Genomic DNA, 12,002 nt, shown 5'->3' with positions numbered 1-12,002 from the left:
TTCTAGACAATGGAGGCAATTAGGTGGCACAGTGAATAAAGTGCTGTCCTGGAGTCAGGAAAATCAGAATTCAAATTTAGCTTCAGTCTGCATAACCCCTTGGCAAGTCACTTAAAGTCAGCTTTATTTTCCTCAACTGGAAAATGAGCATAATCACAGAACCTACCTCAAAGGACTGATGTGAGGATCAGATGAAATACATTTGAAAAGAGACTGACACTATATACTTATTCCATTCCATTATTTCAACTGGAAACAAGACTGATCTAACTTAAGAGTTCCTAAAGTCTCTCTCTAACCCCAAGATTTCGGGTAGTTGGGACTTGGATGGGAAAAAAATTACAGCTATATTTCAATATAATTATTTTTCTTTTGTTAATCTATGCACTTTATTTTATATATTTTAAGGGATTATTAAAAAAGAATTCTATACTGCCACTATGACATAGAGTCTGCTGACCTAGGTAGACTCTTTTTTAATGATATATTTATTTATTTTTACATTACTAGAATAATCTTGTTGTGAAAGTAAACATAACACCCTCCCCCCAAAAAAGATAGAGAAACGTCAAGATGTTATTAAATAGCCTAATTTTCTCCACTTATGTTTTTAAATTTTATTTATTTAAGGCAATGGAGTTAAGAATGACTTGCCCAAGGTCACACAGTTAGGCAAATATTAAGTATCTGATGCCAAATTTGAACTCGGGTCCTCCTGACTCCAGGGTCAGTGCACCACCTAGCTGCCCCACTCCATTTATTAATATAGAACTCATTAACATTCTAATTTGAAGGACACACCATTCAAGTTCTATGTTTTTCTCAGGAGGCAAGTTCATACTAATTTTCCATTACTTGAGTTCTTATTAAGGTTGGTGTCTCAGGTTCTCTAGCCTTGGTCATGGTGTTAGTTTAAAAGTAAAGGTTTTTTCCAGAACATGAGGCGGAAAAAGAACCTGTTCAAGACAAAGGAATAAAGCCCAGTTCACCTTAAAAAATGAGATTCTAATGGAACACATTCCTTGTTATTTGCCTGCATACATCATTCTTTGCCCTGAGTGAACAAGTAACTATGTAGCTAACAGAGGGAATGAATAAAACTGTATTGTACTAGATACTTGAGACTGATTTCCTTTAGCTCCCTTCATTCCAAATGGTTCACAGTACACTCTGAGTAATGAGGAGGTTACTGATGTAGTTTCCCAAGTGAATTAATTTGGAACTGGTTATCTTCAGTGTGAATTCCTTTCTCTGACTCTGATCAGCTGAATTCCTTCGTTCATATTTAATTCCTTCCTCAGCTTCTCCTCTCTTCAGCATTTAAAAAAATGGACTTCCTTAGTCTTTCATTTACTAAAATCATTTAATAGCAAAGTATTTTTACTGCAGCCTAAGTGAAATATATTTACACCAACAACTACTACTGTCTCACACTTCTATTTTTAGTATTATTGTTTCACCAGCAATTATCAGTAATAAACAAGACTATTTCTTAATACTTAAAAACTCATTAATGAAAAACAAGAAGCTTTCAAAAATAAAAAAGCTATACCATTATTAGGATGTAAAGAATTCTACTTCTTTTTCCATAGTATTTAATTTTTTCCAATTACATGAAAAAAATCATTTTCATAATTTTTTTTGCAAAGGAATTGGGCTTAAATGACTTGCTCAGGGTCATACAGCTATGTGTCAGGACCAGGATGTGAACCCAGGTTATCCTGACTCCAGGGTCAGTGTTCTATTCATGATGCCACTAGATGCACCTAAAATTCATTTTCAAAATAAAATTGAATTTCAAATTTTTTCTTCCTTTCCTCTTCTTCTCTAAGATGGTAAGTAATTTGATATAGGTTATATATGTGCAATCATATAAAACATATTTCCATATCAGTCATGTTGTGAAAGAAGAAACAGAACAAAAGGAAAAGACCATGAAAATAAAAAATGAAGACTATGTTTTGATCTACATTCAGACTCCATCACAGTTCTTTCTCTGAATGTGAATAGCATTTTACATAACCATACTGCTGAAAATAACTAAGTCAGTCATAGTTAAACATCCACAAAGTTGCTGTTGCTATGTACAATGTTCTGGTTCTGCTCACTTCATTTTGCATCAATTCATGTCTTCCAGGTTTTTCTGAAAGCATTTCTTATAGCACAATAGTATTCATGACATTCACATGCCATTCCCCAATAAATGGTCATCCCCTCAATTTCCAATTCTTTTCCAAGAATTCTACTTCTTAATAGACCAAAGAATTAAGAGCTATAAGCCAAAGATGTTGAGCAATTAAGTATGCTGGTTGAGAGAAAGTAACCAATTACAGATGCCAAAAAAGAGGTGAATTATTTTAAAGCACACTTCAAACAAGCTTCATTTTCACAAGAATATTCTTTATGGTAATAGGAATTTAACTTTGCTATGACTACCATTAAGTGATATTCTTTTAAAGTAATCCTTGAGGAGCAAAGATCATAGGATCATGGATAGACAGATGGGAAAGACCTCAGAAACCATCTAATCCAATGCTCTCATTTAACAAATAAGGTTCAAGAAGAGACTTGTCTAAGATCACAGAGGCAATAAATGGCAGAGGAAGGATTTGAATCCCGGGTCTCTGACTCCAGAGTCAGTTACTTTTTACCTTGCACATTGGGAAAAAGAGACCCCCATTCCTTCTTTGGGGCTGCTGTGCTACTCTGAAAACATAAAAAGGGATAGTTTGAGAATGGGGAATTGTCAGGGAAGAACATAGTACTTTACTTAGAAAAACATTACATACTTTAATCATCAATGAATATTCTTCCCCATAGCAGAGAAAGTTGTTTTTTTTTTTTTTTGCCAGTATTCTGACAGGGAAAATCTTGAGTAATGATAAATCTACCACTAATACACAGGTACTGAGAATACACTTTTTAGAATTTCTCGAGGTCATCAGATCTACAGAGAATCCTAAAGATTCCTATTTAATACATAAGAATATTTGCCTTTTGGAAAAAAGGATTAAAAGTGAGCCTGAAACTTTTCCTTCCACTAATATATAAAATGAGTACTCCTCCCTTGACTTTTTGATTTAGAGAATTACCAAAGACAGGATTTAGAAAATAGGTCAGAAGACTCATAGAAAATCATTGCCATTGGGGTTGGAGGAAAAAAGACCTAAAGAATCAACTTAAATTTAGTGTAGGAAGAAAGGAGGATTTTTATTCAAAGCTAACTCAAGCTATTTAATTCACGGGATGTGAAACTGTAAACTGAAATTATAACTTGAGAATTTTGATAGGCATTTTTCAAGCATGGAATTTGGAATCAGAAGATCAGGATCCAAAACTGAACTGTGCCACTGGGTAGCTGTAACTTAGGGCAAGCAATACTCAGAATCACATATTCAAATGTCCCAGGTATTATCTCTGGGCCACAGTTTCCTCATCCACCAAACAGAAATAATGCATAGGGTTGCTATGTCATTATCTCCAAGATAATTTTTACATAAACATGCTGGTACACAAATTTTTCCATTATTATCTTCTGACCCCTCACCCCTCATTCCCATCAGACTGAAGATTCTTAAAATGGTAGACTGAGGAACTGGCATTTTATTGTTGTTGCTTTTTTAAAAGGTTTTTTGTTTTGTTTTGTTTTCTGCAAGGCAAATGGGGTTAAGTGGCTTGCCCAAGGCCGCACAGCTAGGTAATTAAGTGTCTGAAGCCGGATTTGAACTCAGAGACTCCTGACTCCAGGGCTGGTGCTCTATCCACTGTGCCATCTAGCTGCCCTGAGCTGGCATTTTTATTACAGAGAAAGAGAGAGAGACAGAAGAGATTCTGTCTAGGGAATTAATGTGATCAAACCTGTACCTTAGAAAAATTCCTTTGCCAGTTATACTGAGAAGAAAGGTAATGAAGATGTGTAAAGAGCAGAGGAGAGAAGAGATGAGAGCAGAGGAGAGAAGAGATGAGACCAGAACAAAGGGGGCGGGGGCTTTAGTGAGTGAAAAGAAGGAGGTGGATTTGACAGGCAACAGAAATAATTGTTATGTAAAAACCGCTCCTATTTATATTGATTATTAATTGCTCCCATTTATATGTCACCATACCAAAGGGTGTCACCTCTGCTGATCACAGATTCCTTAATTATGGTTGATATAAAAATTAAGAAATTTATCTCCTTGCCTCCCTCACTCGGCCTCCCAAGAAACAGCTGAGTCTTGTGACTGTAAACAAACTCCCACTCCTCACATTAAAGCAATGGAATTTGTAAAAGGGCTTGTGGTTGATTCTGAGTGAAATCAAGTAGTAGTCAAGAGTCAGTTACTTACCAGAAACATTGCAAATCCCAAAACAGTTTGTCTTTTCAATGATTTGGACCTAAAGTTTTGGTTTGGCACTAGCTATCTAACAACTAACAGCTGCTCTCCCAGAATTAAGACACCAAAAATCTAAAGCTCAGAGGATTTCTCCCTTCTGTATACAAGACAATGAGTGAACTGTCTCCACTCATTTGTCACCAGGCCATCCAATTCTTCCTATCTTCTCCTGGGAAGTAGGTCTATTACAGTTACCTGAGGTACTATAGGAGCATCTATAAGAGCTCTGGTTCTGCTCTTTGTTCAAGGGGCTCTAATGCCCAGAAAGTCTAGGTATCATGCTGATAAGTAAAGTTCCCCCCCCCAAAAAAAGTTTTTAAAGAGCCCGAGCCGACAAATTTGATTCTACTTGTCTTTGGTTTTTAAAATTCATTAAATGGGGCCGGGGGGGGGGGGGGATGGTGCTTTGACTTAAGATTTATTTCCTTTCTTTAAAGGTCTAACATTTTAATTATCACTATTTCTTTCTTCTACTTGAAAACATCATTCAAAAAACTACCATATCTCCTTATTCTTCAGTCCACTGTACTCATTGCTTATATTGTATTAATTTGCATTTCTATGCCTATGCTTCTATTTAGATGATCATCTTTTAGGCAAAGATCACACTATGTCTATGACTACTAGTCCTTCAAAGAACAAAGTCCACACCAACCAATCAAATAATTGGAGGTGTGAGTTGCACAATATGTTTATTATAGTTCGGGAAATACTGTGCAAGACATCCTTCTCACTTGTCTTTACCAGAATCACTCCATCCAAGGGTTCAGTTTTTAGGATACGGGACTACTGAAGATGGTCTGGCTACTTCGGGAGTGTCTTGACCTTAAATGAGTTTGATTCCTTTCATATCATTGAGGCACCAAGGGATATCAGCAGTGCTGGGCAAAGCACTAGTCTTTGCCATGTGATGATAATATATGACAACCTGGTATTCAATGGGCTAATCGTCAGTATGGTCTTTCCTGAAAAACCTTCTATAAGGTCAGACACACATATACATATGCAGATTGAATCAGCACAAAGAATGTTGAATGTGGAGGAAAAAGACCTGGGTTTTAAATCCTGGTTCTGCCACTTATTGCTTGTGTAACCTTGGGCAAATTACAGTCTCTAGATCTCAGTTTCCTCATCTGAAAAAACATGGGCATTAGATTAGGTAACCACTCTGGTCCCTAACTTAAGCTCCTTCTCTTGTTTAGGGCAAAAATGATTCCTGCCCCCAAAACCTATCATTACACTACATAATGATACTAAGGTTATATCTTTCAAAGAGTCTTAAAAATAAGTATCCTCAAGGGCTGGCTAGGTGGCACAGAGGACAGAGCACTGGCCCTGGAGTCAGGAGGATCTGAGTTCAAATCCAGCCTCAGACACTTAATAATTACCTAGCTGTGTGACCTTGGGCAAGTCACTTAATCCCATTGACTTGCAATCCCCCCAAGCAAAAACAGGCTTTTGAAAATAATATATAATTATAAATAATTGCATATAATATATAAATAATAATAATAATAATAATAATATACAATATATGATTATAATAATAATCAAGCAGTTAGATGGTCCAGTGGATAGAGCACTGACCCTGGAACCAGGAGGCCCTGAATTCAAATCCAACCTGAGATACTTAATACCTAGCTGTGTGAATGCAGGCAATTCACTTAACTCTATTGCCTTGCAAAAATTTTTTTTAAAAGGGATCCTCATTTTTTTCTGTTAAAGAAAAAAAAAGGAAGAAAAGGAATGGTATGTTTGGAACTGTCCAAAAAAATCACAGAGTTCATGGGAGTAAAAGGTCTTGAGCAATTTCCCAGAATGTAAGAAGAATATGGGGTATTACTTAGTACTTTCAAGTCTCACCAAAGGTCACTACTGACCAGAAGGGACAGTAAGGCAGGATGCAATATGGCCTCCTTAAGGGTCTAAATCCATTCTACCATTTTAAAACAACTCCAGAACACTTGTGTACATCTATTTCATCTTTCCCCATCTTCCTACTTTTTCTTTTTAAACCTAGTGATGAGGGAAGGGAAAATAAAAAGGAATACAGGATACTGCTGTGAGGAAAGAGAAGCCAATTGTCATTGCTTAGGTTTCTTCTGGAGTCCTCCTCCATCTTACTAGAGTTACTAGTTCATACCCAATACTCACCACAAGTTCACTGAACATAACATCCAGTTCTTCCACAGGGGGCATGGGAAATGCAGGTTCCATCGTCTGAAGCGCAAAATTGCTGTCATTGCGTAATCGATATGTGATCTCGGGGGGATCATTACTTTGGAAACAGCAAAAGACAAATGAAATCCGTCCACTTCTTTTCCTTGGGGTCATGATCAAGATTCTTTATACTCCTTAAATGACTAAGGCCTAAAAAGAGAAAATGGAAGGTGAGGTACTCGTATTCAAATAAGAAAATCTATCAAACCAAATTACAAACATGCAATACCAGCAAGAGGTTATGTTAAAGTGTAGACAGTTACAGAAATGAATAAACAGGTTGGTATTAGATATTTTCAGGACAAATTCAAGTCTTAACATTTTTTCCCTTCATTAAATTGTTAACGGTTTTTATTTTTAAAAAAATCATTTTTAATTCTCTTAAAGCATACTTCCTTATATTAAGGAGATTGCTCATAAAATAAAAACAGAGCAACAACAAAAATGTACAAAGGACATACATTTAAGTTAAATTATTAACATTTTCTCCATTACTTTCTTGAGTCTAGACCAGTAGTATAAAACTCAAATAGAAATAGGGGCCAGAAAATTTTACATAAGGATTCCTGTGAGCCATACTGACTACAAAAAAATCACATGTTAGCATTATCTGTGTTCTATCTTATTTTTATTTATTTTACTAAATATTTCCCAATGATGTTATTCTGTTTCCAGTTGTACTATTCAACCTGCCAGTGATTACTCTGATCTAGACAATCACTGAAATAATAAATCAAGTCTTGATTTGTGTCATGTCCATTTCCAAAGAGAAAATGCAAACACTGAAAAATGGAGCCCATAAGCAAGTTCCTGTACATACCATCTATGTTATTAGTATAGCCTGTAAATTTCTTTCCCCCTAGACTGCAAAATTCTTGATAACAGGGCCCATATCATTCTTCATCTCTGTATTCCTCTCGATACCTAACAGAATGTCAATAAATGAGTGCTCAATAATTAAATGAAAATAAAAGGAGCACAATTAAAAAGCTATCATATTGTGATTTTTACAAGGAAGCACTAAACTCTGTCTGAACTAGCAATAAAATAATTGTGCAAACTGAGGTTTAAAAATCAATCTAGAACATTTTTTCAGTTAAAAAAACTCAAAACAGTTCAATAAAACAAGAATGTGTATCTTGGGTTCTGTTTGACTGGTAATGAGATAATGAGGTAAGTAATAGAATCAAATCCCATGATTAAAAACCAGAATGATGGCTCTGACAAGGTGTTTTTTGTTTGAAAGCCAAATTGTTCATCACAATTACTTAATTGAATTCAAAGCAATTTAATAATGCCTTTTATAACACTATCACCAAACAAGGTCTCATCTCCAAATTTCAGAGTATCTAAAGAGCTCTAAGGGCACCAAAAAGAAGTGGCTAACTGGAAGATACATATTTTTTAGACAGGTTGCTGGAGATCTTCTAACTCCTAGGTATCAAACTCAAATAGAGATCTCTGGATCCTTATTGGACATGTGGAGAGCACAAATTTACATGATGCATATCTTATTGTATTTTCAAATTTATCTTGTTAAACACTTCTCAATTACATTTTAATCTGGTTCTAACTCTGGAAGTTCTGCAGGAGTTTGTAGCCTATGGGTAGCAAATTTGACACCTCAGTTCTGGTGTATAGAATAAGAAGGGTTTTTTTGTTCTTTTTTTAAAGTGCATTAAAAACACATCTGAATAAATCTGACTATTAAAAACCTGAGATTTTTCACTATCCTCAAGACAGAGATAATTTCAGAGATAATTAACCAAATAGCTAATATATTACTTCTAGTTGATTGCCTAATACTATGGTTTCATAAACAAAAGGATATCATCCACAGGGTTGTCTCTCTTGGGCTATGTATTTATTCTCTGAACCAGCCCAGCTGGGATCACTAGCTTCCCCAAACAATTAGGGCTATGGCAGGTCTCCCCTTTCCAGTCTCAGAAGTGATAAACTGTTGATGAAGTCATGAGATTGTGTTTTGTCAAATACCTTTTTGCCTAAACTACTATATCTGTCTCTCTGTCTATACATACATATACATATATATATACATACACACACACACACATATATATATATTATATATACTACCTGTATTTTAATTGAACTACATGTTCTTATTCATTGTACAGAATTTTTTATTTCCTTTTTTTGAGGACTTTATTCATGCTATTGCCTCTATCTGTAATGTTCTGCTTCATTTCTACTTATAGAAATGCTAAATATCCTTCAAGATCCAATTCAAATGTCCCAAGTTTCATATAGGATTCCCTAATGTTTCAGGCAGAGGCTTTCATCCTGGATCATTTTTATTCAGATCAGGTCAATTCTACCATGGCATCTGAGCCTTCAACCAGTGATCTCTTCAGCTTCTGGCATTGTTCAGAAGCAAAAAAGGAAATCTCTAGTGTATCTAAAATGTAGTTCATCTGAAACATTGCAGGAAACTGCTATGCACTGCACAAGGAAACAATTAAGTAGCTATTTTGGATTCTGAACAGGTGCATTTTCCTTAGCAAAGAATCAGACAGTCTGTCAATAATATTCCTCCAATTAGTCAAAATATCCTTTTGGTGGTGGTAGTGGTGGGGAACTCTTAAAATGAAAATAACTCAAAAATAAGACTTCATCTGGAGATTCTTCAGGTGCCCTATAACAATAAAAGGACACTGGAAAAACAGTCTGTGTATTTTCTATTATTAATACTATATTATAATATAAATAGATCTATTTTTAATTCTTGCTTTTCCTCAACAGAGGTGAAGCTATTACCTTCCATGAAGTATATAGGGATCTTTTCAAGATATTGATAATGAAATGGGCTTTCAATCTAGCAAATCCAGTCTTTCAACTAATTCTCTATTCCAAAGCAATTTAATCCATTCTCAAAATATAGTCTAAAGCTGTGTAGCCAGGGTAGATGTCTCCATCCAGACTTATTTATTGACCAAGAGAATAAGACTCTATACAATTGGTCACAGGTTTACCATGTTCTTCTTAACTTCTTAGAATTTCTTAAACAATTTTTCAACTTCATTTCTTCTAGCCTGATGGGGAGAGTGCTATCAATCATCCTCAAGTCTTTGACTTGCAAAAGTCTTTCTAAACTATCCCTTTCCAGTTACTGAAAAACTAATATATATGCCATATTCTAACAGAAAGGCTTTAGTATAACATTGATAATCCCTGATTAACGGATTAGCATTTCCTAATGATAATCTGAGCAATGTATTTCCATTATAAGATCACTGTGCTGGTGACTAATACAATTTGGTTTCAATCTTTTCAATGATATGGCATAAACACTCTCTAAATAAGTGCTGCATGTACCATCCATTCAAGTTGAGAAGAGCTGAATGCACCAAATATCGGTAGAAATTGCATGTGATGATGTGCTTGCCTGTATTTGCAAGCTACGTTAAGAACTAGACTTGCGTGTCTACTTGCATTTCAATCAAGATAATCTTTTATTTTTAATTCTACAAAAATGCTCCAATAAAATGCTGACATCTTAGCAATCAAATTAGGTCATTTTTTTTTTCTTTGTTACCCAAATGCCAGAAGGGATTTGTCTGATCTCTAGGCTTCCTGAAGCAAAGTTATCAGATATATCAGATATAATAGTTTGACATTTACAAAATGCTTTACATACACATTCTCATTTGAGCCTCACAACAATATGAGGTTCTGAAAGAGACAAGAGAAAGTCTTTGATAAAAAGTAAATCTAAAGGAAAAAGAAAGGATGACATTTCAAACAAATCTGATAAAATTAACACTAATATTCAGATCCTGAAGTTTCCTTTTAAGAGATCAATATTATTTTTGCTTAGGTTTTTGCAAGACAATGGGGTTAAGTGGCTTGACCAAGGCCACACAGCCAGGTAATTATTAAGTGTCTGAGGCTGGATTTGAACTCAGATACTCCTGACTCCAGGGCCAATGCTCTCTCCACTGCACCACCTAGCCACCCCTAAAAGATCAAGATTTTTAAAGAAAGGTCTGTCTCTTAGAGTAAAAAGAAAACGCACTAGAAGATAACCTAATGGCTATCTTCTTCCTTTACTGCAGATAAAGTTAAAGGAAAAATTATGCCACTGGGAGATAAAAGATAGTGGAGTTCTAAGAATAATAAGATGGCAGGCTAGAAACTTTTTTTCCAGACCCCATAAATTCTCAATAATCTCTCAAAAGAGGAATTATGTGTCAGCTATAGAATGAGTACACCCAAATTCACAGGACAAAGAGAATCCAGCAAAGTAAAATATTTATGGATTAAAACTACAAAATGCTAATTTTGAAGCGCTCACTTAGTATGTCTGTTCACATCAGCTTCCAACTTCCTGGCAATGATATACAACCAACCAATCCCCTTTTTTTTGTGCAGAAATTTTGATCTCAGTAACTATTAATGCCCCTACCCCCATGCTTTGAGAAGTGAAAAAAATTGATTCTATTCAGATATATGAGGAGAATGGAATAGGAGTGGGAAGAATGAAATTTGCTACCATCTATCTGAGAACACCCCAAACCCACAAGGCTGCAGAAAACTTACCCCAAGGCCTAGCGATAATAGTAATAGATGCTCTTCAACCTAGCCAAAGGAGGAAGGAAAGGGAGAGAGACAAACGAGGACAGGAACTCAGTAGGAATGGTTCCACTGGAATGAAACTCAGTTCCCTGTCCTGTCCTCTGACTACTCAGGGCAGAGAACCAGGCTAGTAAACTCTAAATACTCCAGAAAGAAAGGTGCCTGAAACATCTATGAAGTCCAGTTGAAGAACTGTAACTATCAGCAAAGTAGCATCACCATATTTATAGTAACCCTTTTTGTAGCAGCAAATGATAGGAAACAAAATAGATGTCTAAATTATGGTACATACTTATAATGACATTCCATTATATTCTAATTTCCAAGGCTTTACCTTTCAAGTTCTTTACTGTGCTGCAATAAATCATGAATTTAGAGAATACAGAGAATAATAATATAGATGGATTTTTTCTTTTATAATATTTTTTCATTCATATGCACATGTATATTTTTAAGTTACTAAATTTTCTTCCACCCTCCTTTCTCATTCCCGTCCCCTCAGTAGCAGTCAGGTTAGTATTGTACATACATATTTTTGATAAACATGTTTACAGATTAGTCATTTTTGATATGAGGAATTAGGATTCAGGGAAAGAGATACAAAAGAGATAACTTTTATAAAGTGTTCATCAGATTCTGAAGGGCTTTTTGTTTTGTTTTTTTCCTCTAGATGGGGATTAACATTGTCCATAGAATTACATTGTCCTAGCTCTCTGAACTGCTGAGAAGTGCTGCTTCCATCAAGGTTGATCATCTCACAATGTTGTTGTTAATACAGATGAATTTTAATAACCAATAAGAAGATAAACGAAC

The 12,002-nt window shown here is 35.3% G+C and overlaps 1 protein-coding gene across 3 annotated transcripts in view; it reads right to left on the bottom strand.

The window, feature by feature from the left end:
• DAAM1 (dishevelled associated activator of morphogenesis 1) overlaps positions 1 to 12,002 on the bottom strand; it is a 222,193-nt gene that overhangs the window by 118,873 nt on the left and 91,318 nt on the right. For all 3 annotated transcript variants that reach the window (XM_074235915.1, XM_074235916.1, XM_074235917.1), the window contains exon 2: positions 6,528 to 6,743. In XM_074235915.1, the coding sequence (XP_074092016.1) occupies positions 6,528 to 6,707 (180 nt within the window). In that variant the 5' untranslated portion in view covers positions 6,708 to 6,743. The remainder of the gene's footprint in view (positions 1 to 6,527; positions 6,744 to 12,002) is intronic.

The sequence above is a fragment of the Macrotis lagotis genome, chromosome 4 (genome assembly GCF_037893015.1).
Source record: "Macrotis lagotis isolate mMagLag1 chromosome 4, bilby.v1.9.chrom.fasta, whole genome shotgun sequence".
Taxonomy (NCBI): Eukaryota; Metazoa; Chordata; class Mammalia; order Peramelemorphia; family Peramelidae; genus Macrotis; species Macrotis lagotis.
Note: the sequence above shows the minus strand (reverse complement) of the source record. Positions and strands in the feature narration are given on the sequence as shown.